Raw genomic sequence first — 18,817 nt, 5'->3', positions numbered from 1 at the left:
AACTTTTTAGAATAACGAGTGCTAATTTAGTTCCGCATTATATTAACGTCTCAGTACGGCAAACTCATGTTCTGAAATCCGTAGCGACCACCGGAGCGGTACGCAAGCAGACAACACAGCGAACGGACGCCTTGCTTCTCCGAGCACGCCCGATAGTGCGCAGGGGGAAAAACGAAAGAGAGGCTTTCTTTTCTTTCTTTTTGTTGAAACGCCGACACTGCAGGTTTACAAGCGATGAGGTGAGGGGCGAGGGCATCACGAGAGGGCAAGGACAGCGAGGCAGAGTGAGAGTTGCGGAGCAGGAAGCATGGGCGTGGACAACTTGAGACAGCGAGAGAGCAGAAAACTAAACGCGATAGATTTTCTGTTTGTTTTTTCTTTTCTTTGGAAGAGGCGATCACAGCCATACGGTTTGGGTTTTTCTTATCTTTTTCACTTCTACATGTGCTCCAGGAGGCCTTGTCAGTCGTGTTCATCTCTTTTCGGTGATTACTTATGGCGTCCACAAAGCAAGTCGGTGTTCGCGCTGCGGAGCTACACATGAGTTGATCTCTGCTTGCAACGAAAAAGCGGAAGCAGTTTTCGCTAAGCAAGAAAGTGGATTGCACCATGGAATCGCACCACAGAAATGTGGATAAGCTGGAGGCCTTCGCACTGCAAAGTTTGTGCTGCATGGGTAAAAAAAAAAAAAAAAAAAAAAAACCAGTCTTTTTAAAGTAAACATGCATATTTTAGTGTTCACTTGTGCATTTGTTTTTTTTTTTTCTCGAGAAAAACTAGTTCAAGGACCCACCGTTTCAAAGGTGAGTCGTTTTGGTTGGTAGAAAATAGGTATTTATGGTTAATTTTTGGCCTTTCACTATAACGAGCTTTTAAAATAAAGTATGAATTGCCGCGGCCCACTGAAGTTCGTTATACCGAGATTTCACTGTATTAAATACAAACTCTGGTTTCCTGTAAATTATGACATTCAGTTTGAAGCATCATTGAACTGACTATACTTGCTGAATTCAATGCCAAAGAATGCACCCCCCCCCCCCCCCAAAGTGCAATTTTAAGGTTTTACCTTTCACAGAACAAGAGTTGTGAAGCATCCAAGTTGCCATTTGAGTGACATAAAAATTGATTTTGAATGCGAAGAATTTTCTAGTCACATCTACTTTCAAAATACGGCGTCGGCGGCGCTGTCGACACCCTCACTGCGCATGCTCACGTCTCGTGCCAACTATTGCCCCCCCCCCCCTTCTCTGTCTCTCGCCTCGCAAAGGTGATGCAGGCAGCGTCTGCTAGTAAAAAACTGACTGCTCATGCTGAACAACAGTTCACTATCCACATTGTATATGAAGGCCCTGGATAACGCGCTTGAAATTTAGTCAAGGGCATCTTTACTTGGCTTTTGCTCGATTCAACGCTTTGCTTGACTCGAGTAGATCCGATAGAAGCAGTAGTACCTTCAACCAGTAGTGGGGCACAACTTAACAACTACGTTCCACCACTCGTTGAAAACAATGATTTTTTTACTATTAATAAAAAATAAGAACAACAAAGACGAAATAACAATTGATTATCCCCAAACCATACCCACTTACGCAACATTCAAGCGACACCCCCACCACTCTGCAACGCATTTACTCGAGTTCCCCCTTGAGGGAAGATGCAGGCGGCTTGTTTATTTCATCCTTTTTGAAAATTCATATAACTTGCGGAAACCTACAACTGTCGCTAAACACAGCTGCTTCTTCAGCTAAACCAAAAGTGATCAAAACCGAGTGCAAGATCTGGGAGAATCCAGTCGGGAGACTATAGCAATGAAAAAAAAAAAAAAAAAAAAACGTAATTACTCGAATCTAACGCGCACCTTTTTTCCGGTTAAGGGAGTCCATAAATCGCATGCGCGTTAGAATCGAGTACGAAAAAAAAAAAATGAATACGGTCATTCTATTGCCATCAGCATTTCCAAAATGGCCGCCCCCTACATGCGTCGGCATGGAGCGTCGGCCATTTCTGCCTATGTGTTTCGCATGTGCAGCCATTCGTACTTGTGCTGAGGAGTTCACCATCTGGTAGTGCATTAGCATCGACGGCATGGAAGGGCCGACTCCAAAAACTCGACGAGTGCACCACCGTGCCGCTTTTAAAAAAAAAGTCATCGCGTGTGCCGAAACGGATGGAAATCAGGCCGCATCGCGGTCGTTCGGAGTTTCTGAAATGTGCGTGCGGGACTGGCGGAAACAAAAGCAGAATATTGTCGACTGCAAAGATTCACGTAAAGGCTTCACTGGACCACAGCAGGGTCGGTTTCCGCAAATTGAAGAGCTGCTCGGCGAGTATGAGATTGAGCAGTGAGCGGCACAGCGGCCCGTGACGACAGAACTGCTCCAAGTGCAAGCTATGCAGTTAGCCTTAGAAAAAGTGCTAATGCCGAGCCAGTTTAAAGCGAGCAGGTGCTGGCTAACTAACTTTATGAAAAGGAAAGGCTTTTCTCTTGGAAAGTGAACGGGCATATGCCAAAAGTTGCCGGAGGAGTACGAAGAAAAGCTTCACAGTTTTCAGAGGTTCGTCCTAAACTTGCGGCACAACAACGGCTACCTGCTTGGGCAAATCGGGAATGCCGATCAAATGCCTCTTTAACTTCGACATGCCTGGCACCACAACTGGCGAGAAGAAGGGGGCGAAGCAAGTTCGCGTGCTGACATCGGGCCACGGTAAAACTAGAGTGACGGCAATGCTCCGTGGCACGTCAGATAGGCACAAGCTTTAACCGTACCTCATATTTAAACGGAAGACGCTCCCGAAAGGAGTCGTTTTCCCGAGTGGTGCGATAGTGCGGGCCAACGAAAAAAATAGGTGCACGTTGCAATCTATGTCTTACATTTTTTTTTCCCGCCGTGGAAACCGGGTGCGCGTTACAATCGAGGGCGCGGTAGAATCGAGTAAATACGGTAGGTAAAATATAGCAATAATGAACGACACACTATTGGTCGGTTATACAACATTAAAGGCTGTAAGGGCTAAAATAATGAACCAGAATGCACAAAACTTGGTGAGGTTATGTCCTAGAAGCAAGAAAATATGTTTTGACCAGCATCATTTTCGATACAACCGCCAACAGCCTAAAAGTGGCAGCATGTGGCACATTGGTACAACACAGTTGTGTCGCCTTGGAAGCCAATGCTGACAGCAACATAGTGCACTTGTGTGCGCGTGCATGCACCTACCCGGGGAATCTCCACCTGGAGCCGCTGCCTCTCCTTGGACTCCAGCAGGAGGCGCCCTCCTCTGTTGGTCAGACGCGATGGGTCAGAGGCAAGCTTCTCCAGCTCAAGAGACCTGGACCAGAGGGCTTCGTGGCGCTCTGCCTTGGCTATGATGAGCTTGTTCTCAGAGTAAAACTCCTTCAGGGCCTTCAGCTGCTCCTCCAGCAGGGCCAGCCGTTCCTCAGAGATGTCTGCATACGCATTCCAGAGACTATACAGGGATCACAACTGCATCGATGAACTTTTCCTTTCCAGTCGACAGGGGGTGGGACTGTCATCTTGGAGTAAGCTAAGCACAGGGAAAATCACAATTTGATACACCTCATTATGGAGCAGGACCATCTGAGATTCGTAGGCTTTAACAGTGAAGCTTAACTGCTGCACCCATATTTTGATAGCCTTGGCAAGTTCTTAATTAGGGGCAGCCATCACAACAAAAAAGTGTGAGACAATTAAAATCAGTTGATTTATAATTGTACCTTCTTTTTTTACAGCAAAACAGAATGGGCGAAGTACCGAATGAGCAGCTTCAATTGCCCTGAATACTATAAAACACCATAAATACTGTAAAATACCACAGCCCTGGGCCAGCCCTCTCGTGCACCAATCCGTTTCTGGTCTTAGTGGATCTCAAGTTGACTAGGCTGCAATGTTTGATGTAAGAGTATGCCAAGTGATTAAAAGTGACAATTACATAGAGCAAACCACATGTGAGAAGTGAATCAAATGCCAAGGTAAATTATTGTGGATTAAATATGCATCAACAACTTGGCGGCCAAGCTTCAGAAAACACCCTGTGGCAAGATCTAGCAGACCAAAAGAAAATGACCAGTAAGAGTGCAATAAACTAAGAATGTTGTCAGAGTAATTTAACAAGTCTCTCATTAGCTGTGGGGACCAATCTTTCACACAGTAAGTACTGATGGGCCAGTAAGAAAAAAAGGTTATCACCTCCCTAAAAAACGTTTGAGGAAGCGAAAATATGACAATCGTGACTTGTGGCTGCATCAGCTAGGACTTCACAGCAAGCATAAATTGCACGTAGGGAGAGTTAAATGCTTTAATTGTGATAAAACACGCCTACAGAGATGTCCTTTTAAATTGGTTTATTTTCCCACGATTGCACACTTTTTCATAGAATAACTAGCAAACAGTAATTTGTTCACAGCTCAAAATAACTGCAAACTTATGAATTTCTCACACTAGAACAACTGTCACCCACATGGTCCATCTGGTAACTACAGTATCACAGCTTTTCTCAGAAATAATACCTTTCTTGGAAAGCCTTTTGGTATGCTGAACAAAACTTTACAGTTTCACATGTCTGGAGTAGAGTCACGGCTTGATTGCAAGTAACTTCTGTGGGACGTGTGCCACAGCCCTCACTCAATAAATTGGAGAGTTCCAGAACCATTGTGCCCTTTTCCACCCAGAAAAACTAGCACAGCGTTCACCAACAGAGTGTAGAAAGTTCTCTTGCAGACAAGGAACTCCTTCGTCTCCTCTCACACAGAAAGTAGCATTCACATTCCATGGAAATGAACCTTTCCATGAATTAGCACCCACCATCTATGGCGGCTGCAAAGCATTAAATGAAGCTGAAGCGCTGGCGGAGTGTCGTAAGCTCACGGAAGCGTTGGCTCACTTCGTGTGCCACAGCACGCAGGCATTTGAATGCATCCATTGCAAGAATCTTTTACGTAATAACCCTGTTTCAATCTGCAATCACACAAAAGGCACAATCCAGAGCAACACGGAGCCAGCAAACATTAGTATTTTTGTCTTATTATTTACCCGCGAAAAGACTAATTGAATCGGTAACATTACTTGGCTTTTGCGGCGAGTCTCCTGTGCTTCGTTAATCTTATTTCTGCGTAGCGGAAGTTTTCCTTATTTGTTTTATTGTCAACATGACCGTACAGTTTCATTATTTGTATACTTTATGTTGGGCACAATCATTCGTGATATGTTTCCGCGCGATACGCAGTGAAAGACCGTGGCGTTTGGTGGATGATAATGTCAAAATCCCACCCTTATAAATGAGTTGGAGCCCCACTATGCTGTGTAGATTTGAATACTAATTGGTTGTTCCAAATACTGCGTGTGAGAAACTTTGCACTTGGGTCGCTGAGAGTAGTAAAAACCAGCTACCAGCACGTCCATAGAGCAGGCATCAAGTCGGTGCTTTTAGTGCGGATATTGCACAATTACAGAGCAGCGCCGCACTGCATGAAGCAAAAATACTCTGCCAATTTCACTTCGCATGCAGTATTTGTTTTCAATCTGCATAGTTTCTCCTTTCACGACTGTGAGTTGAAAATTAACTCAATTTTGGACCAGACTGTGCAAAAGGTCATGACTAGTTAACAATGAAAGAAATATACAGTCGAATCTCAATAATTCGAACTCGAAGGGGCTTGAAAATTTGTTCAAATTAAAAGAAGTTTTAATTATAAAAGCTAAGTAAGTGGAGGGCTCTCCATGATGTGGTGCATGTGCATTGAGCTAAGACACGAGGGGAAGTTTGAGAAGGCTTGCATTTATTCACAAATCACAGGACATCTGTTATTAATTGAAGTAATCGGTGATGCGCATCTGTACACGTTTGACTTGCAGCGAGTCAATCAATTTCGCACGCAGCTTGCAAAGCATTTCTACTTCAGTTTCAGCATTCTCCAGTCAAGAGAAGTTGCACGCGAAAATGTCGAGCACCGACACTTTCTAAAGACTGCGATAACGACTGCTGCGCAGCAGAGCCTCCCGCTCTCCGCTACGCAGCAGCAGCATGGCCAGCACGTGATGAGAAAGGAGGAGCGTCTCCACGCGGAGAGAATTTTAGAGAAAAACAGCACTCCACGGCACCTTTTTTTTTTTTTTTTTGCTCTCTTTGCGCATGTTGTTGAAAGGAGAAGGGTTACGTGGCAGGGAAGGGACAGGGGGAAGCATGGCACCGGCGCGTGAGAAACCCCCTCCCCCCCCCCCCCTCAAGGCGCAGAGCCGTGCTCCTGAAAGGGGCAAGGGCTGCAGAAGATAGTGCCTTTTTCCTCTCCTTCAACCACACAATCATTCAATCCAGTGCCGGCTTTACGTGGCAGCGACGAAAAAGGGAGAAGCGTGACACGGGCGCGACGCAGATTGGCATTTGAGAGACAGCAAACATTCCACCGCAGCCTTTTCTTTCCTTTTCATTTCCTTCAGGGGCAGCATTGTGGTGTCGCAGGTGCCGCGGTGGGATTGGGCAGGGTGCTGAGAGCGTTTTCGGAGCGCGGTATGTTCGAATGAATCGTCGGAAGTGGTTGGGCATTCGAATTACCGGGCGTCTTCGCCCATTGGAATACACATAGCTTTGACGGGACCTCATCGTGAGTTCGAATCAACCGGAAGTTCGAATTAAGAGTGTTCGAAATAACAACATTCGATTGTATAACAAAATCGGCGTCAGTGTGCATAATCTACACAATATTCTATTTCACTGCACTCCAATCACAGTGGTCTTATCGTGCAATCTGCGAGGGCAAGGTAATAATTGTGGAGAAATGTTCACTTGGTCTCAATCGAAAATGTACCTGGGACCAGACTATACCTACTCACTTAAAAACAGCTTGTTCGCTGCGTATATGCCCTAGAAAACTTAAATATGTCTAAAAAAAAAAAAAACTCTTACTGTCCTTTCTTTTTTTTTCCGCAAATTTCGTCACTCTGCTCCCCAAAGCAATAGAATTGTAGCAAGGTGTCTCCCGTTGTTTCCAAGCGTGCAGCAGTCATTTCCCTTTACATTAATGGATTCAGAACTGTACAGAAGATTTCATCGCACAGCATCAATATGCCATGTATACCGTACACTGTTCTGATTGATTGATATGTGGGGTTTAACGTCCCAAAACCACCATATGATTATGAGAGACGCCGTGGTGGAGGGCTCCGGAAATTTCGACCGCCTGTGGTTTTTTAACGTGCACCCAAATCTGAGCACACAGGCCTACACCATTTCCGTGTACACTGTTCTAGCTAGTATGTGCATTCATGTTTGAAGCTATTGCACTGGCACAAACAGGCGCAGCTTCGTACCACACAAAATTTTGTGTGATCGTTTCACTAGTGATGAAGGAATAAACTCCAGTCTTGCTCAGAGCATAGTGCACCATAATCAATTTACCAAAATGCATGAACTTCGACAAGAAGTGCCACCGCATGCAGCACAAGTTTACTTACGCTGTACTGAGCACCATCCATGCCTGGCGATTGTGTGTTTCGGGCATTCCGATGAAGGTCGCTGGAATTTCACTGCTGGCATCAACATTTTGGAATTTCACTTCTAGCATCAACAGCATCGGCGCTGGAGCGAAGCAGAAAGGGGTGTCTGCGGTTTCGCGAACAAGTTGCCGAAAGAATGCGGGCCTGCCGACAGCCATCCAAATATAGGTATTGTCCTCCCAACCTGAAGGCGAGGCGCAAGCAGTCACGACCCCGCGAAGTATACAGCGAGACGACCGAAATTGTCTTGGTTGCGCCAGCCTCCTTGAAGAAATGGCGGCGCCAGCATGGGTGACAATCAGCTCCGCAAAATGAGCATGGTGGGCGGGGGTCCTTTGGTGCTTTTGGTAGTGCGGCGATAGTATGAGCATGGGACCCTGTACGCAGCGGCATTCTCACCCCAAGGAAGAGACAACTTGGCACTGGAGGGGGAGTGTGGTGGCCACATCCCGGTCAAAGACGTTGACCAGGGCGACACCGTTGAAAGTGATGTCATTGATGCGTGTCCAATAATTGGACAGAGAAGTTTAAGGTAATTGCCCTATTTAAGGATGAGGGGAAAAGGGACTCTTGATAACCAGCCACAGTGGGCTCCTGCGAGAGCCTTCGACGAGATCGTCACGATGTAGGACGGCATTTTCATCTAGTGGTGTGATCCATTGGCAGATTTGGAGCACTTCCGGTAATACTTTCTTCTGCTCCATGCGGAGTAAGTCTATTCAATTGGCAGCTTGAGAGTGCTCCCTGCATGTTCCATTGGCAGATCTGGAGCAGCTTCGTCGTGGGATCCACTCCAGGGAGCAACTTTTTTTACTCCGTGAAAATCTGCAGATTCGACAGGGAGTTGCAAGCAGCCCGTGCCTTGAAAGTGTGCCAACTTTGGGTACGCCAATAGACACCGGTCGCGTCAGATGCGCCTCGCATCGGAGCTCACGTTTTGCTAGCGTAGCGCCACTGTGCCCAGCGTGCCCACTACTACAATAGAGACATGCGCATCGTGTTCTATTCTGACCCTGCCATTTGCTCCAGAGGGAGTGCGTGTGTTCCATTGGTAGATTCCCTTCTGTTGCCCTCCCTCAGAAGGAAGTACTCCGGCGCAGACATTGTCGTCCACTCCGAATCTGTCAATCGGTGACACCTTAAATGTTCGTCTTGTGGTGAGAAATGCTTCGCGTCAGATGCGCCTCGCATCGGAGCTCACGTTTTGCTAGCGTAGCGTCACTGTGCCCAGCGTGCCCACTACTACAATAGAGACATGCGCATTGTGTTCTATTCTGACCCTGCCATTTGCTCCAGAGGGAGTGCGTGTGTTCCATTGGTAGATTCCCTTCTGTTGCCCTCCCTCAGAAGGAAGTACTCCGGCGCAGACATTGTCGTCCACTCCGAATCTGTCAATCGGTGACACCTTAAATGTTCGTCTTGTGGCGAGAAATGCTTGCTTGTAAATAAACCTCAGTACAGCTTTTCTCATCAATCTCTTCATGCTCGGAGTCTTCCTCCCGAGTCCTGCGTGCCGGTAACAGCAAAGTCCCAACAACTCAACAACGAATAGCAGGTCGGATCCTGTCAAACGCCGGGTTTCAACAACTGGTGGCAGTGGTAGAATCTCTGTCAACCCGAGGTTACAACAGCGTTCATTCACGTTTGTAGAATGGGATCACAACACAACATAAACTACCAGCCTTTCGTAGGGGCGTAATAAGAAATGCGAGACGTTTCGCACGCAGAGTAAGATACTGGGCGAGCGTGACCATACCGGCACTTGAAGTGAGGCAGAGGAAACCCGCACTGGACCCACGAATCTTTCCACCAGGGGAGAAACAAGCGCGGGTGTTTGAGGTGGACTACCAGCCGACGTGTATCGTGGCTTACGTTATTGTTCCTCACATTCAGAGTCACTGCCCGAACTTGGCTGAGCGCGTTGCTTCCTAACAATGTGAAGTCACCCTCTTGAAATACGCTGCCTACACGTATTGCTGGGTAGTTCGTGTTCTGTGTCAATCAGCACCCCTCTACGAGACTCGATGGCTGCGTCGAAACACTGTAAGGCAACACTTAATTATTTCTCGAAAGGTGACGCTCCGTCCAGTGAACACTTGACACCTGGCGAAAAGCAACAGCAGTCAAAGAAACTGTTCGCAGCTGTAGTTCTGCACTACCTGAATAGGACTTATGTGCCGAAGAACTCCTGAAAATCTATCTGAACATGATGCATGCATGGAAAGTGCGATTCCTGACACTGACACTGGTATCGACATGTTTAAAAGGCCAAGACGCTAATCACGACGAGACTAGACAACGTTTGCAAATGACGACATAACCAGGCGCTAGCTACAGCTTTCCCTCCGCTAGTAAGCGCCAGCTGAAGTTCCAACCTCACCGGCAAGAAACCTTTTCCTGGCTGCTAGTGTATTCCTAATATCTGGAGGGGCCAAGACGTGTGCTTTTTGGAAAAGAAAGTTCAGGCAAAGGGACTCTCCAAGTTCTTGGTGCAAGCTTGGTCCTTTCTCCATTTGCACATTGGAACAACGCGCTCGAAAATTTCAGAAGCCACAACGAGAGTGACCACCACAAAACTGCTGCTCTATACGCGACAAATTTTCTAGAAGCACTCAAAGGGGACTCAATCGCGGAAAAGATGGAGTCAGTGCAAGCACAAAATAAATTTCACAGAAAAAAAGTGATTTCCATCATAAACACTGTTTTCTTCTGTGGGCGACTAGCTGATTATGAGAGACGATTTCGAGAACCACAGAATGAATATGGGGCGCTCTAAAAACTTCACCACTTTGGGTATTCAACGTGCGCCTAAATCAAAGTGCACAGGCCTTGAGCATTTTCGCCTACATCAAAAATATGAAAATGATTCGATTCCGCGACCTGCAGGTCAGCAAGGGAGCACCATAACCACTGGACCACAGCGGCAAGTAAAAAGATGGTTTGGGTAAAATCACTATGCGCTACTTGTCATGCAGCTGTAAGGGCGCAAGTTCAACTGATTGAAAATATAGCTAAAGATCCCTTTCAGACCAAAACAAAGTGATTCCGTTCTCTTCAGTTTCTACTCCTTGCTTTTCGGTGGCACCTTTAACTTGCAGACGTGGTTTGTGGATACAAAAGGTGTGAACAGCAATGCAACAACCAAAGTTTGCATATAGGAATTCTCGTAAATTTTGGGTAACATAAGTGGCACGTAATATGGCATGTGATGCGCAGGATAATCTTCGTGTCAATTGAAAAAAATAATCAACAGTAATCCCTGTGTTGCGCGTCTCTTTGCTGCGTGAAACATTGCTTGCACAAAGTTTATTTATATTCTTCTAAAAAATTATGATTGCCATGCATATTGTTCTTAATTTAACATGATAACATGTCCACCGATGTTTCTTCATTCTGTGCATTTCTTGTTGTGCGTTATGTGGCTAGCTGCAGAAATTGCTCAGAGTGCCCTTCTAGTCATGTCATGTAAAGGGACGAACAGATAAAGCGAATGAGTATATTTTTTAATGCGTCATATGTTTTTTCAGCTTTATGTTCTGTATTTTTGCGCTGTTCGCCATGCCGATGAACAATAAAACTTGTGCTGTTAACACTATATTTCTCAATACGCTGCTTTACGTTTAAGACCATCATTTTTTTATTTATCAGTTTAAGTTACATGATGAGTATTTTAGGAGGTCTTTCTAAGGTTGCAACTGGCCTGCATGTTAGCTTGTGTTGCACCTGTTCACTAGACGACATTTCCGAGTGCCTTTAGCAGTAAAGGCATGGTAAAGGTATGTATCAATATGTTGTAAACTCGCATACAAGCGAAGTTCGCTGGATGAGTCAAGTATTCTGTCCTGCGCGTGTGTGTATAGATGTTGGCAGAACATGCGAAGGTTCAATAGAAATGTTAGACTCTGGTTTGAGTACATCTCAGCACATGTTCCAACAGTCATACTGTAATATGCTTGAACGTGGCCTATTAGACCTTGGAACTGCGTCTGGCTTTTACCGTTAAAACAAACTTCTGCCTAGTGAAAATTGTCGTAGTGAGCGACGACAGCGAGATCTGAGCCAACTTAACATGCTCACGGCTCGGATTCCTGCCCGAAATCTCAGAGTGTCGAAGCCTTGACAAGCACCGCGACACATTTTTTAGTATGCAGACATTGATCACTGTAAAAGCGCACAAGTATTATACTGTGATGGTAGCACCCCTTAATTTCTAAATGATGTTAGCAAGAAGTGACAAAAAAGTTGAGTAAGTGGCAGAGGGGTAGCACAAAAAATTCCTGGGGGAAGGGTCAAACCACCCCCTCTGGGTTTGCCACTGAGCACTTACATCAGCTGGCAATGTGAAAGAAGGTCCGTTCGATTCGCCTGCACCACGTGAACCAGTTCACAAGGTGCTGCCCCTTGCCATTCGTTTCAGCAGTGCAGCATTGACGACCTCTGAACCCTGCCATTCATTTCAAAAGGTGCAGAAGAAGTGCCACACTGGTTCACGATTTTCCTGCACATCCTACGGTGACGGTGCCGGCTTGGTGCAGCTACGCGAGCAGCTGAGCAGACGACGCAGCACGTAGGTGTAGGCACTGTACCCGCCTTACTAACAGGGTGTGTTTTGGCAAGATGTTTGCACCTCATGAACTGTCCGCATGTGCGGTTTGCCATCGGTCAGTGTTAGTTGAACGATGTTACTTAAGCAAACAGATATAAGGGCTGCATTTTGTCGGCACATAGTAATTCTTTATTCTTTCTTTATTCGAAGTATACCTGCAGCGCCCGAAGGCGTTATAGCAGGGGGGTTAAGGATTCGAAAGAAACAAATTTTCATTTACAGCAGACACTTGTACACTTGTGAGCCCATTCCACTCATGTATTGTTCTGACAAAAAAAGAATTTGCAAAAATTCCAGTCCTGGGACGGTGTTCCCTCAGTTTAAAAGGATGATCAATTCGATTTGACAAATAATACGGCGTCTGTAAATACATATCCTTACCGATTCCAGTTTTATTATTAAATATTAGATATAAAAGTTTTAATCGCAATTTTCTTCTACGCAATGAAAGCAGCTCCCAATTCAATTCTTGTTTCATAGCAGTAGAGCTTTCCCGCCATTGATACCGTCCCAGGACGAACCTTGCCGCCCTGTTCCGTATTTTTTCTATCTTATCACTAAGATATACCTGCACCGGATCCCACACAGCGCAGGCGTACTCTAAGACTGGTCGTACATACGTCAAATACGCACATTCTTTAAGTCGCTGATGCGAACATCGTAAGTTACGCTGAATAAAATTTAACACCCTCGCAGCTTTCGCGACAACATAATCAACATGTACATTCCATGAACAGTCAGAAGAAAAGAACACACCCAGGTATTTGTAAGTTGTCTTCGTGGTAACTGGCACACCATTTATACAATATCTAAATTCGATCTTCTTTGTCTTCTTTGAAAAACAAAGGTTAATGCACTTATTAAAATTTAAAGACATTTTCCACGTTGTACACCAGTCATGAATACGCACCAAGTCATTTTGAAGTTGGGAGGAATCCTGCTCACTCTTAATTTTCCGGTAGACTATGCAGTCATCGACAAAAAGTCGGGTAGATGATAAGATACCAACCGAAATATCATTGATATAAATTAAAAATAACAAAGGACCCAAAACGGAGCCCTGTGGCACACCTGATGTCACGTCAACATAACTGGATGCTTTTCCATTCAAAACAACGCATTGGCGACGATGCTTTAAATAATTTTCTATCCAGATTATCACATTTAGGTGTAAATTAAATAACTTAACTTTTTGCAAAAGGAGCGCATGCGAAACCGAATCAAAAGCTTTTTGGAAATCAAGAAAAATACAGTCAATTTGCCCATTTTCGTTAATACTAGAGGATAAATCATGATAAAATTCAACCAGCTACGTGGTACAAGATAGTCCTTTACAGAATCCATGCTGATTTTCTATTAACAATTTGTGGTGCGTTATATGTCGCATTATTTCCTTGTACAAGATGTGCTCAAGTACTTTGCAGGCAATTGATGTTAATGAAATTGGTCTATAGTTGACAGCTTCCTTTTTGGGTCCACCTTTGTGGATCGGCACAACGAGGGCCATCTTCCCATCATCTGGTAAAACACCAGTAGATAAAGACTTCGAGTAAGTTAAATGAAGATACATGGAAACAAGAGAAGCACAATGTTTGTAAACACTCAGAGGAATGCCGTCAGGACCATTCGCTTTTGTTTCATCGAGATTACTCAGAAAGGCTTGAATGCCGTCTACGCTAAGCTCAATAGGCTGCATTAAGGGTACGGGATATACACATGGGATATCACAGTATTCATCAGTCTTTGGCGAAAATACAGAGCGAAAATATTCATTAAGGCAGTTCGCCTTGTCGATATCTTCCAAGAACACTTGATTATTATATTGGATTTCGTTAATACCGGTAGCATCCGACCCGCAACGTTTTAAGTACCGCCAAAACATTTTTGGATTTGTTTTCATTTCTTCGCTTAGCCTATTTAAGTAGCCCGCCTTCGCATTTTTTACCATAACTTTGTATTCACGCGTTAGGGCGCTTAACCTGTCGAAGTGTTTTTTTGCATTCGTTCTTTCGAAGCTATGGTATACTCGCTGCCTGTTTTTAAATATTTTTAATAACTGTGAGGTAACCCAAGGCTTCTTGCGGCTATTCATTCCACGAGAATGCACACTTGGTATGTAAATATCTATGAGTTCCATTACTTTACTTTTAAAAGCACACCACAATTCTTGTGTGGTAGAATATTCGGCAAGGCATTCGAAAACAGGCAGATGATTTGAAAGCGCATGTGACATCGCTGAGTAGTCACCTTTACCAAAAAGAAATTCCTTCCTTGTAGGTTGCTTCTTTGGCTTATTCTTTTCAAACCTAATACCCGCGACGACCGCGGTGTGATCACTTATACTCTGAACGTTATCCACAGAAGTTACAATAGTGGGGACATTACAAAACATCAAGTCTAAAATGTTGCCATTTCGGGTTGGCTGATGCACATACTGGTAGAGCCCAAAAACATTAACGATTTTCTTCATCTCGCTGTTAACACGGCTACCAGTTTTGCACGTGCATGTGCTGTCATCCCAAAGCAGATCTGGCAAATTAAAGTCTCCAGCAAGAAGAAAGATTTCGCCAGAAATATCGGAAATAGTTTCATGTAAAAGTTGTAATGAACTAATGTCAAAGGCAGGTGGTCGATAAAACGCCCCGATGGCAAAAGAAGAATTATCTTCTAATCTGACGGAGCACCAAACTGATTCCAATTTCTCATGGCCAATATCAAGCGCTGATGAATGCAGTGAGCAGTGAACGAGTACAAAGACTCCCCCGCCTAAGCTAGGCCTGTCCTTCCGATAAGCTATAAAATCATCTGGGAAGACTTCACTATCACGAATAGACGGGTTCAACCAAGACTGTGCCAAATACTATGTCAGCTTTGAAAGAATGGATTATTCCGGCAAATTCTTCGACATTATTTACCAGGCTCCTACAATTGATTACAATTGCAACAAGGTCGCGACGGGCACCGCTTTTGACATCAACTTGTCACTGTTTGCGCACTTTCACAACTTCTTTTTCCTTATCCCAAACGAATGCTTGGCCGTTGATGACAACCCGGTCATTCTTAAGCTTTACTTCTTTATCGGTCCGTTTTGCTTTCGCGAATTCCCACAATCGCTTACGTAAGTCCCGGGTCTCGGGAGAATAGTCTTGATTGACGCTGTAAGGCGAGCCCTTAAACTTTTTTGCCTTAGTTAGTACGCTTTGTTTTTCTTTGTATGAAGAGAAATGGACAACAATAGGTCTTTTCCCACTTTCAGTATACCGGCCCACGCAGTGGGCCTTCTGTATGGAGTGCAAATTGATCTGAAGTTCTTTTTTCAAATACTTGTGATCAAGTTTTCCGATTGGTCCCGAGTCTCGGCTCAATTCGTTTCAGGTGTCACGCTGTGCCTGCACCGCTAAACTCACACTGCACAATTTCTGAACTTCGTGTGCACAGTCGTGAACCAGTTCCGATTGGTGCAGGTGAATCGAACAGGCCTAGAAGCTGACGGAGAGTTTTGCTTCATTCGATAATAATTAAACTGCTACAGCTAGCACTCTTTGCCTTGACACTGGGGGAAAAAAACGAGATGCGCGAAGCAAAACTAGGTGAGGCCTTTAGGTCTACGGTCAATTACGAGCATATGCGGCTGAACATAACGATGCAGTAGACAGCAAAACAAACGCTATGTAACAGTGCTATAGAAACTCGCAGGGTTTTTATGCAACAAAGCTTAATTTGGGCGAGTTGGTTCATTGTGGTTGTGTTCTAAAAACAGCGCGACAACTTCAGGAAGAGACAAAAAGGACAGAAAACAGTGCTCTTTCTAGTCCTTTTTGTCTCTTCCTGAAGTTGTCGCGCTGTTACTAGAACACAACCACGGTTTCTTATACATTCACCCAAGACAACTTGAAGGCGAAAGTTATCTGCTCTTTTTTGTTCAGTCAATTTATTGGTCCTTCCCCCTTTGCTGCAAAAGTTTCTACACCAAAAGTGGCTTTGCACTGGTTCTATGACTGGGTGTATTGCAAAGTTTCAACACCTCAGCTGGTTCTGCTCGGCCTCCGTGATTGGCGGGCCTATCACAGAGGCAGTGCAAAGCGACTGTGTCGTGTCACGACGTGATCATGAGACTGTCCTTGCACATTCTGGCAACCAGTGATGTCTTGATGACGTCCTATGGTGACACCATCATGCGATGATTTTTGCATCACACTTGTTGACGCTGCCGCTGTGGGACGCCGAAGCCACTGAGAGCAAATTTTAGTTTTTAGGCAAAAACCTTAGATGCCTCAATGAAGGCGAAACTTAATTCACAGTTTGCATTGTCTGTCGACGACATTGAGTGGTCGAAAAAATCATCATGTGATGACAACATATATGACGTCAGACATCAAAAAAGAAAATTGTGACGTCACTAAAACGTCACGTGGCTTGACGTGATCATGCCATCGCATGCCATCTGAGCTTGGTCAAAAGTGGCTTGACCATGGAGGCAATGCAATACTGCACTGCCTCCGGTTTTCGCGGCAATGAAAAACCTTATTAGGTGCAGCAAGTTTGTTAAGGGTGGTGTTGATGGTGTTGGGCACAGGTGTCGGCAGGGAACGCAAAAGGAGCACTTCCCCCCCCGCTCAAACCACGCCAGCACTTGCCCACGCCCAAACTACACCAGTGCTCTCCCCCAGCCGTGATGCAAGGCGGGCTTGCACACACGGGAAAATCCTGTCGACAAACGTGGACTGAGGGGGCATACGATCAGTACATCGGCTGAGAAGTAAAAGAAGATGGCCTTTGCCTTGGAATTGTCTTAGGTGGATGGACAGGGCACCATGCGAGTTTCTAATAAAGTATGTAAGGCTCTTATTTTGTGTAGGTTATTACACAGTATGCTTCAGGTGTAAAATTCCAGCCCTGTAATCACAGTGAGTGAGAACACAGACATTTTAACAAAGGTGAAACTTAGATGCAGCATCACAAAAATCGAAGTGCTGAACTAGCACCGAGCAATGAACTAAACGTCCGGTGACTTCCGCCCATTAATCACGATTCAAGAATCGAGCAACTGTGTCCGCCACTTTCTTTTTTTTTTGGGGGGGGCATGTTGAGTGATGATTATGATTATTTGGGAAGAACGCAGCAGTCTAGTTTGCGTGCCTGAAAATCAGAGTGGTCAGAGTTAAGCCGTTTCTTTACAACAGCCACACCTTACAACAGCCAAAGCCACTCGCGGCGCGTGATGAAAGCAGGCGAAAGCGGGAAAGCGTCATCTGCTCTGCCTGCCCAGCGCTCCACTCTCCGATAATGCTCCAGCGCCAACCCACCAGGGGAAGGTGTGGTGCTGAGATTTTTGGAAAGGTCCATTGATGCCAGTAATCACACAGCTATCCTTTTTTCAATTTATACCACCACATTGTACCCTGATTTTCCTGAAAATGCTGCCCTAGCATAAATGGCAGCTATTTGGTGCTTTGCAATTGCACCCTGGTTTAGTCTCGTTTCTTTAGAGTCTTAAAGTTTTCACTAGAAGTCAAGGGTATTACAGATGCATCGTTTTTGCTCTTCAAATGAGCATGTTTACAAATAAATGTATTAAATGCAAGGTTTTCCCCTTTTTATTACATTTCTACCCTCAGGGTAAAAAACATACAAACTGAGCACTATGTCACTCACTGCAGAGCACACTGAAGGCTCAATCGTTGCACGTGGCCCTGAGGCCTCCTTCTACTCCTCCTCCTACCAAGCCTTCAGTATTCGAGCAAGATTAGGCTGGCAAGTAGGGAGCACCACAGAGGGATATCCAAAGCGCACACACCTTCCGAGTCCTCATCATCCAGGTACACCCGGCTTTGTGGTACGCAGCACTTCTTGTACCACGTGAGCAAATCATCCTTGGCTCGTGTGACAAACTCCCGCAGGCGCTCCTTCTTTTGCTGCTCGTAGTCGGCTAGAGTGGCTCGCAGCTGTGAAGGCCACAAAAACACTGAGACAACCACACGGCAAGTCGTCAAGTTTGGCACTTCTTGAGGCAAGTGTGCTCCACACAAATGCCCACTGTGTTCACCTTGTGATCCAGAGTAAATATACAGCACAGAATTTCATTAAAAGTTTAGTAATTACTACAGATGTGCAACATGCAAAATCAAGTCCCACAGTTGCAGACTGTACTTCTTGTACAAGAATTGTAGCTTATAACCCAAAGCTATAGCAGCACAGCATACATATGATTTTAGCACATCACAATACAGCTTTAAAGGAGACACTCATTTAACAGGCCCATAAGAGACATCAGTGTTCTTGCAATGAAATACTAGGGGTTGACAAGGAAACGCACACGTCATACACCCCATACAAAAAGCAAGAATTAATGCCCAGTGCATATGCCTTTCATAGAGGGCTCTAAATGTATTAAGAAAAAGTGTGTCATAAAAACAAGGAAATAAGTTTGCCAATTGCCTTGTTGAGAATAGTGAAATAAAAGAAGCACTAAGCCTTATGATAGACTAAGCAGTTGGCCGGCAACTGCATTATGCAATTTTTATAGTGCTGCTGTCTCAAAACACAAGATGTTTTCCACCAAACGTAATATAAATGTTTGGGGTCATAAAACCGTGATATGATAAAAGAAGACTCTGTAGCAGAGGGCTCCAGAAATTTTGACCACAAAGAATGCCTTAACACGTGTCTAAACTCAAGCACACAGGTCTCTAGCTTTTCC

At 44.9% G+C, this 18,817-nt stretch overlaps 1 protein-coding gene across 6 annotated transcripts in view; it reads right to left on the bottom strand.

Annotated features, from left to right (window-relative positions):
- The window catches only part of LOC119169092 (protein regulator of cytokinesis 1), a 119,405-nt gene that overhangs the window by 64,539 nt on the left and 36,049 nt on the right, over positions 1-18,817 (bottom strand). For all 6 annotated transcript variants that reach the window (XM_037420180.2, XM_037420181.2, XM_075886450.1 and 3 more), the window contains exons 6-7: positions 17,915-18,062; positions 3,219-3,448 (exon numbers count right to left, since the gene is read on the bottom strand). In XM_037420180.2, coding sequence (XP_037276077.1) covers positions 3,219-3,448; positions 17,915-18,062 — 378 coding nt within the window. The remainder of the gene's footprint in view (positions 1-3,218; positions 3,449-17,914; positions 18,063-18,817) is intronic.

This window comes from Rhipicephalus microplus, chromosome 2 (assembly GCF_043290135.1).
Source record: "Rhipicephalus microplus isolate Deutch F79 chromosome 2, USDA_Rmic, whole genome shotgun sequence".
NCBI lineage: Eukaryota > Metazoa > Arthropoda > Arachnida > Ixodida > Ixodidae > Rhipicephalus > Rhipicephalus microplus.
This window is presented reverse-complemented; position numbering and strand designations above follow the sequence as displayed.